Here is an 8832-nt window from a genome sequence, read left to right on the forward strand (position 1 = left end):
TACCTTGCAGCACTATGTGCCCCCCCTTTTTTTACTAAGCCTCTGCATGAAAGTCGGGGTTAAATCTAGTATATGTGCCCTAGCCTCAAGTGTCCTTCCCGAGGGCATTGATTTCTGCAGTAGATGGATCGGGCTTAATCTTGTGCCTGTGCTTCTGCTTGAGAGGCTCAAGGTCCACATAGTTCGTTTGGTGATTGTTAACTGCAGAAAATAAAACTGAGATACTGTGCTGTCTCTGACTTTAGTTTTAGCTTCTGCACTTCCTAATACTGTATTTGTCTTCTGGTTGGAGGGGAGGTTCTGAGATCCAGATATTCAAGCAGTAACATTAGTGAAGACAATGTAAGAAGTGGGAGAATAAGACAGTAGTGTACTGCCTTTCAGTACTAATTTTGGAGTATTTTCTCATTTTACTAAGTGAAGTGAAAGTCACTCAGTCGTGTCTGACTCTTTGCAACCCCATGGACTACACAGTCCATGGAATTGTCTAGGCCAGAATACTGGAGTGGGTGGCCTTTCCCTTCTCGAGAGGATCTTCCCAACCCAGGGATCGAAGTGAGGTCTCCCGCGTTGCAGGCAGATTCTTTACCAGCTGAGCCACAAAGGAGGCCTGGGCCATGGCAATACTGTATGAAAACTGACATGATGGACTAACACATGAAAGTGCCTGAACTAACGCATGAACCACAGGAAGTGCTGGAGACCACTATGGTCAAAGAGCACAGGTATGATGTGAAGTGGGCAGAGACGTGATGCTGGTGCATCGTGTGGCTTGGCCCCTTGCCCTCGACTCCCACCTTACTCCAGTGAGACCCTTCTGAGGCATACGGTGGAGAAATCAAAGTTGCATTGTGGAACTAGCTTCAGGCCTTGAGACTGGAAAGTCGGCATTTGTGTCTCAGTGGCGTCTCTGTGGACACTTGGCGAGGTCCATTCCACGCCATCTGAGCCAGCACTGGAGGGGCCCGTGTGCGCAGGCGCATAGAGGGGCACCTGAAAGGAACGTGGTGGCATTGTGAGGGAGCTGAGTCCCGCCAGCGTCACGGGGTCTCCATAGCAGCCCGTGGGTGGATGGGGTGTGTGCGCAGGCGCAACTTTTGCGTCCTTGCGCAGAAGGGGAGGGACTTCGTGAGGGGCCCAGTCTCTCCGCCCCTTATTTGCAGTCTGAGGGAGACGCGCAGCAGCCATGCAGGCGTCGGGTGGTGGCGCCGGTGGTGCAGAGGACCGAGATGACCAGCAGAGCTCCAGAATACCTGCTTGCCAGAGTGGTTCAGGCAGCGCTGAAGGTGAGGCTGTTCGCCGAGCCCCACAAGGCCGGGGTGGGCCTGGCAGAGGAAGAGCGGTGATGGAAGCTGCTGTAGCTCGTCCCCAAGGTGAGCAGGCACCAGGTGGCGTAGGATCTGCTGGAGATGTAGCACCCTTGGCTGTAAGACCTAGACGTGGAGAGGTGGTGCTGTATCCTTTTCATGGAGCCTCCCTGGGCACGGTCAGTGGTATGGTGGCGGGAAACATGCCGGCAGCCTGAGGAAGGGATAGAAGGGAGCACGGGGGCTATCCGGGGCAGCAGGACTGGGCAGCCTGGAAGGAAAGGAGGTTGTCAAGGCCTGAGGAGCCTGGAGGGTGGGGAAGATGGACCCAAGGGTTACGGAGACACCTGAGGGTAGTCTCAGGTTGTCGTCGGGAGCCTGGCATCCTGGGGTAAAAACGGGCCTCTGAGGTGTGAGGAAGCCCGAGATACCAGCAAATTCTGTAATGGATGGTGCCTTAACCGTGTCTCTCCCAGCACACTCAGAGTGCCCTTCCAGTCACCCCTGGAGGCAGACATGGCTCGCAGATCTCTGCTCCCAGATGCCCAACGCCACCAAGGATTGATTCGGAAGGAATTTGCAGTGAATGGCAGTGACCTGCTTGTGTCAGTTCCAGACGAGTTTGCCTTGGGGAGTGGGGGGTGGCAGGTGCTGTGGTCTAGGCTCCCTCTTAAGCATGCTATGATGGAGACACTGAGGGGCTTGGTATAAGGAGGGGGGCTGGTACCCTGGGAAGAGCAATCTTCCCTTTGACCTGATTTTCTTTTCCCTGCTTTTAGTAGATGGACTGCTGACGACCTTGCTTTCATCCGACTTTCCATGAACCCGTTCCTCGATCAGCTTTCCCTGGTGATTCGGAACATTCGGAGCCTCGGGCTCCCACCTCGCCAAAGCCGAAGCTGAGGAAAGGGGCTGAGGCCTAACCTTGTGTCCCCTACTCGGCAGGGCATAGGGAATTCAACCTAAGAGTCATTGCCACTTTGTTATTTGAGTCTAAGTTTTGGCCTGTACTGGCCTTTGGTCTCTTGCGGTTCACTTGCTTTGTTTCCCTGCTGCTTGAGGAGTGGGATGCTTCAGTGCTTATTACAGCAGAAAATAAAACTAAGTCACTTTTTGTGCCCTAGTTTCCTTTCAGCTAATGCGCTTCTGGATTTTAAAAACACTTTTTATCTTTGTTCTCGTGTTAGAGGGAAGGTTCTGAAATTCAGATATTTGAATTCAGTTACAAGGGAATTGGAAATAATTTCGGACAATGAAAACCGAGCCCTATGTTCAGCACTAAATACTGTCAACATTTAAGAATATTTTCTGGTTGTACTTGCATATTAAACGTATAACAGCATGTGATGTAGAACTTATCAAGTTTAATTTTTTTCCTGAACTTTTTTCATTTAATATACTAGCTTTTCCACTTCCTAAAATCTCTTAAGAAATGTGTTATTGTCCAAGATGGCGGCGCCGGGGGCGCTGCCTCCTCGGCCGCCGCCGCCGCTCTGAGGGGTCTGCGGGCCGCCCACCCGCCAGCCGCGCGGGCGCCATGAAGAGGCATAGCGAGTGAGACTCCAGCCCGAACGGGCGCGGCTCCTCATCGTCGGCCAAACGGCCGCGGGAGCGCGAACAGGAGGCGGAGGCGGGCGGGCGGGCGGCGCACAAGGCCTCGGGCGGCGCCAAGCACCCCGTTCCAACGCGGGCTCGCGACAAACCTCGCGGTAGCGGGGGCAGCGGCGGTGGGCATCGCGACGGCCGAGGCGCCGGGGACGCGAATCACCGTGCGAGCAGCGGCCGCTCCTCGGGCTCGGGCGCCGGCGGCGGGGAGCGCGGCGGCAAGGTCTCAGGGGACCCAGGCGCTTCGGGCGCGTCGTCCTGCGCATCTCCACTACCGCCACCTCCGCCGCCGCCCGCGGCTGAGCCCACGGGTCCCGGCTCCTCAGCGGCTGCACCCGAGTACAAGACGCTGCTCATCAGCAGCCTGAGCCCCGCGCTGCCTGCCGAGCACCTCGAAGATCGGCTCTTCCACCAGTTCAAGAGCTTCGGCGAGATCAGCCTGCGCCTGTCGCACACGCCTGAGCTGGGCCGCGAGGCCTACGTGAACTTCCGGCACCCGCAGTACGCGCGTGAGGCCCGCCAGCACGCCCTGGCCCGCCAGCTACTGCTCTACGACCGTCCGCTCAAGGTGGAGCCCGTGTACGTGCGAGGCGGCGGCGGGAGCAGTAGGCGAAGCAGCAGCAGCAGCGCCGCCGCCTCCACTCCGCCCCCGGGCCCGCCCGTGCCCGCCGACCCGCTCGGCTACCTCCCGCTGCACGGCGGCTACCAGTACAAGCAGGGTTTGCTGTCCCCGGTTGCCGCCCCTCCGCTGCGGGAGCCCCGCCCCCGCCACGCTGCTGCAGCCTTTGCTCTAGATGCGGTCGCGGCCGCCGCCGCTGTAGGCCTGTCCCGGGAGCGGGGCATGGACTACTACGGGCTGTACGACGACCGCGGGCGACCCTACGGCTACCCGGCCGTGTGCGAAGAGGACCTGATGCCCGAGGACGACCAGCGGGCCACGCACAACCTCTTCATTGGGAATTTGGACCACAGCGTGTCAGAGGTGGAGCTGCGACAGGCTTTCGAGAAGTACGGCATCATTGAGGAGGTGGTCATCAAGAGACCCGCCCGTGGGCAGGGCGGTGCGTATGCCTTCCTCAAGTTCCAGAACCTAGACATGGCCCACCGGGCCAAGGTGGGCATGTCGGGTCGTGTGATAGGCCGCAATCCCATTAAGACAGGGTACGGCAAGGCCAACCCCACTACACGTCTCTGGGTGGGTGGCTTGGGACCTAACACCTCACTGGCGGCTCTGGCCCGGGAGTTTGACCGTTTTGGGAGCATTCAGACCATTGATCATGTCAAGGGAGATAGCTTTGCCTACATCCAGTACGAGAGCTTGGACGCAGCCCAGGCCGCCTGTGCTAAAATGAGGGGCTTTCCCTTGGGGGGGTCCGGACCGCAGGCTGCGCGTGGATTTTGCCAAAGCAGAGGAGACTCGGTATCCCCAGCAGTACCAGCCCTACCCCCTCCCTGTGCACTATGAGCTACTCCCCGACGGGTATACCCGGCACCAGAACCTGGATGCCGACCTGCGGGTGCGGGACAGGACCCCTCCACACCTCCGCCGAAACAGCCTCGAGGGCTACAGCCACTCAGTGCGCAGCCGAGTGGTGAGCGCTGGGGAGGAGATGGGGACCGGTGCCTGCCCAAGGCCTGGGAGGACAGGCGGAAGCGCCGGAGCCTCTCCAGTGATCGCGGAAGGGCCAGCCACTCCCCTTACGAGGAACGGAGCAGGACCAAGGGTGGTGGGCAGCCTGCGGACCGAGGCTCCGACCGCACCCTGGAGCGTAGCCGCAAGGAAAACCATTCCAGTGAAGGGACCACGGAATCCGGCAGCAACTCCCTCAGCAACAGCCGACACGGGGCGGAGGAGTGGAGCCACCACCACCACCACGAGGCTCCCGACTCTTCCCACGGGAAGAAGACCCGAGAGAGCGAGCGCAATCATCGGACCACTGAGGCCGAGCCCAAGCCTCTTGAAGAGCCAAAACACGAGACCAAAAAGCTCAAGAATCTTTCAGAGTATGCCCAGACGCTGCAGCTGGGTTGGAACGGGCTTCTAGTGTTGAAAAACAGCTGCTTCCCGACATCTTTGCACATCCTAGAGGGGGACCAGGGGGTGATCAGCAGTCTCCTCAAAGACCATACTTCTGGGAGTAAGCTGACCCAGCTGAAGATTGCCCAGCGCCTTCGCCTGGACCAACCCAAGCTCGATGAGGTCACACGACACATCAAGCAGGGGAGCCCCAATGGCTACGCAGTGCTCCTGGCCACCCAGGCGACCCCCAGTGGGCCTGGCTCTGAGGGGATGCCTACGGTGGAGCCTGGCCTACAGAGGGCTTCTCAGGAACCTGGTCTCCTACTTGAAACAGAAGCAGGCTGCAGGGGTGATCAGCCTGCCAGTGGGTGGATCCAAGGGCAGAGACAGCACAGGCATGCTCTATGCCTTCCCGCCCTGTGACTTCTCACAGCAGTACCTCCAGTCAGCGCTGAGGACATTGGGCAAGCTAGAGGAGGAGCACATGGTGATAGTTATAGTAAGAGACACAGCGTAGCCCAAGCCTGGCTTTTCCAGCCTGTTTGTCACTAAAGCAGTTATTTTTAAATCTGACCACTGCTGCCCTGCACCCCCGGCCCATCCTACACCCTTGATTTGAATTCTCTGCTGGGTTACTCCATTTCATTTGGCAGGGGACCAAAGTCCTATCTCCCCACCAAAAACTAAGTTCTTGGGTTTGGGGGTTTTTGGTTTTTTTTTTTTTTTTACCATGATGAGAAGGGATTCCTGTCATGTCGGCTTCTAGTGTATGAAATACTGTCTGTTGTGTTCTGTATTTTTTTATTTTTTGACTAACTGTATGGAAAATTGTCAGTAAAGCCTTTGTCAGAGGATGGATTTAAAAAAAATAAAAGAAATGTGTTATTGAATAGATATAAGATGCATCCTAATGTAATTATTGGGACTTCCCAGGCAGCCCAGTGGACTTGCACTTCCAGTGTAAGGGCTGCAGGTTCAATCCCTGACAGCAGAACTAAGATCCCACGTCATGTGGTGTGGCCAAAAAATTAAGATTGGGTCTTTAAATAAGAAAAAAAAAACAATAATAATATAATTATGGAACATTTAAGTTGTTTCCACTTTTTACAATACTATGGTTAATGATTTAGTGGAATTTATAAATCTTTCCATTAATAGTTATTTCCTTAAAGTATTAATATATTCCAAGAATTAGAAATACTGACCTAGATGTTTACTTCTTTTGTTTAAATTAATTTATCTTTTAAATTGGAGGCTAATTACAATATCATAGTGGTTTTTGCCATACATTGACATGTCCAGGCTCCCCACTGGGGTCCTCTTGGCCACAGAGCAGGGCACAGACACAGGCAGTAGACCAGGTCTTTGCACACCCTAAAACTGACTGGGAGCCAGAATCAACAGAAACTGGGAAGGTAGGAAGGTGGGACAGGGATGCCCCCCACACAGGAAATGGTCAGCCACTGCTGGTGCCTCTTCCCCTCCAGTGGGGGTAGGGGTGGGGGAAGGCTGCTGGCCTTGGATTTGGAGGGCTGAGAGGACTCTCCGGCCAGGGGGTGGGGCTCAGGGGCCGGATTGAAGTACAATCCCTGATGCAGTCACCTCCCGTGGCACCAGTGGTCTGGCAGATGCATCCCACACCCAGGCAGTGCTGCCCCAGCCCCGTGGTCTCCCCCGGCTGTATCTTGCCTGTTGACTTGACTCCCCTTGTAGACAGAAGTAGACCAGCAGGCTATCAGATACAGGGTCACCTCCCAGTTGAGGTCCCCCGGTACCTCCACCCCTCCAGACAGCCTCAAGACACTGTTCCTGGGAAGGGAAAGGCCATGAGAGTTGTGCCAGCAGAGAGCAGGAGACTGCAGGTGTCCAGGGCAACATGGCCCTTCCCTCTGCCCTTGAGTCTAGCTGGTTCATCCAGTGCTTCTGAGGAGCCTGGGGCATGCCCACAGCCTGGAGTCCCTGCATTCTGTGTGCCTGGACCCCCAGGCAGCCCTACCCATGCCTTCCGCAGTGGGCCCAACAGTAGTCCCTGCTTCCCTCCCCAGGTGGGCAGGAACAGCCTGGTCTCGCACCCCCATGTGCATGCACCTGCATATGCCCACATGCACAGACAAGGATGCACATGCCCACATGCACAGACAAGGACGCAGACTTGAGCTATGTGTGAAAGACCAATGGGATCCCCCGGGCCTGGCCCTGGTGCTCGACTCTCTTCCAGAGGCTGAAGTCAGCAGGAGGGTCACATGTGAACATGGCAGCAGAGGTCTAAGGGGAAGGAGCTCACTTGGTGTTTCCATGTTTGGCGGGAAACACTGACGTGCTCATAACCACCTAAGGGGGACATCCTGGGACTGGCATCAGGGCCTGAGTGTGCAGGCGTTCTCGGCGCCCATAGTGACGTTACCCGCCCAGGGGCGTGGTTTCCGTTGGGTGCCTCAGCCCCTCAGACAGTCCGGCTGGCCTTGGTGGGCTGACCTGCAGCGTGAGTGGTTCTGGAGGCCGCAGACCAGGTGCCAGTGGAGGTGGCGTGGCAGGAGATGCTGAAGGCCAGGGAGGTGCGGAAGAACCTGGTGACCCAAATGGCCTTGAAGGGCACCAGGGCCTGGGAGGCATGGGAGATGCAGGTGCAGGCATGGCTGGAGCCCCAGAGCCGGCGCATGTACCTCACACTCCAGGACCTGGCGGAGACGCCTTGCCAGGCTTGGGCAGACAGGCCTTGGCAGGGCCTGGTGGACATGCTGTGCCTTGGCCAGGTGGACTAGCCATGCCAGGGCTGGGTGGCAACACTGTCCCAGGACCAGGTGGACATGTGGCGCCAGGGCCTGGTGGTACGCCACCCCAGGGCCAGGAGGACACGTCAGGCCATGACCTGGTGGACATGCTGCATTGGGACTTGGTGGCCATGTGCCGCCCGTGGCCAGAAGACCAAGAAGTCACCTTTTCAATTTGTATCCTATTTGAAGAAAGGCAAGGGATTGGACCAGGGAGGAATGGGCCTACTGTAGACATTGGAATGGAGAGAAAGCAGTCAGCCTGGGGATAGGAAAGGCTGTGGGGAGGGAGACCAAGAAGACGGCTGGGGGGGTCTGGCCTCAGGGCTATGAGTCAGTGGCAGCAGGGAGAGATGGAAGGGGCAGATGGCCTGAGGGACTGGAAGGGCAGGGAGCAGACTTGGGGTGGGGATGGAGACAAGTGAGAACGGCCAGAAGGAAACAGGCCTCTAAGTGAAGAGTAGGCCTGAGGCACAGGCAAGGTTGGTGTGAGATGGTCCCTTAACCTCGCCGCCACCAGCTCCATCATAGTGCTCTTCCCGTCACCCATGGAAGCAGAGATGGCCCACCAGTCCCTGAGCCCACATGTCCAGCCCTACCGCAGGGCAGTAGGGAAGGAGCTCACAGTGAAGGGCAGCATCCTAGCAATGTTAGTTTGCAAAGGGGCCTGGGTGGGTGGCAGATGTCTGGGGTCATTCTAACAGTCAATTGGAGACCCCCACAAAGGTGAAGTCTGAGGATGTAGATATATGCAGTGAGCCTGTCACCAGCTGAGGGGGCAGAGAGAATTAGAGGAACAGTTCCCACATTTAATTTGATTTTCTTTTTCCCTCCCTTTTAGCTGGCTGACTGCTAAAAACGGTGGCCACCTCCGAATTTCTATCATCTCCTGTCTCAAGCAGCTTTTCCTGTTGGTTGGGATCAACCGACCGATTACAGGGTACTTTGTGACCCTGGTTATCCCTAATCCTAGGCCAAGAAAGAGCGTCTAAGATTACCCTAGGCAGTGCATCCTTCCCCAGGACATTGATTCCTACACTGGTTGCTGATTTATTATGGGGGCCTAACTATTTGCTTATATTGGCCTTTGGGCACTCTTGGCCCTGTTGTTTTCCTCTGGCTGGAGGAG

At 56.6% G+C, this 8832-nt stretch overlaps 1 protein-coding gene across 1 annotated transcript; it reads left to right on the forward strand.

Moving 5' to 3' along the window:
- Positions 1–1248: 1248 nt before the first annotated feature.
- LOC113887564 (putative RNA-binding protein 15B) lies at positions 1249–5828 on the forward strand. Its single transcript, XM_027534748.1, is given in 6 exon segments — positions 1249–1455; positions 1784–1912; positions 2087–4278; positions 4280–4499; positions 4502–5231; positions 5233–5828. Coding segments are annotated over 4 exon segments (2706 nt in total). The 5' UTR covers positions 1249–1455; positions 1784–1912; positions 2087–2739; the 3' UTR covers positions 5450–5828.
- Positions 5829–8832: the final 3004 nt, after the last annotated feature.

The sequence above is a fragment of the Bos indicus x Bos taurus genome, chromosome X, assembly GCF_003369695.1.
Source record: "Bos indicus x Bos taurus breed Angus x Brahman F1 hybrid chromosome X, Bos_hybrid_MaternalHap_v2.0, whole genome shotgun sequence".
NCBI lineage: Eukaryota > Metazoa > Chordata > Mammalia > Artiodactyla > Bovidae > Bos > Bos indicus x Bos taurus.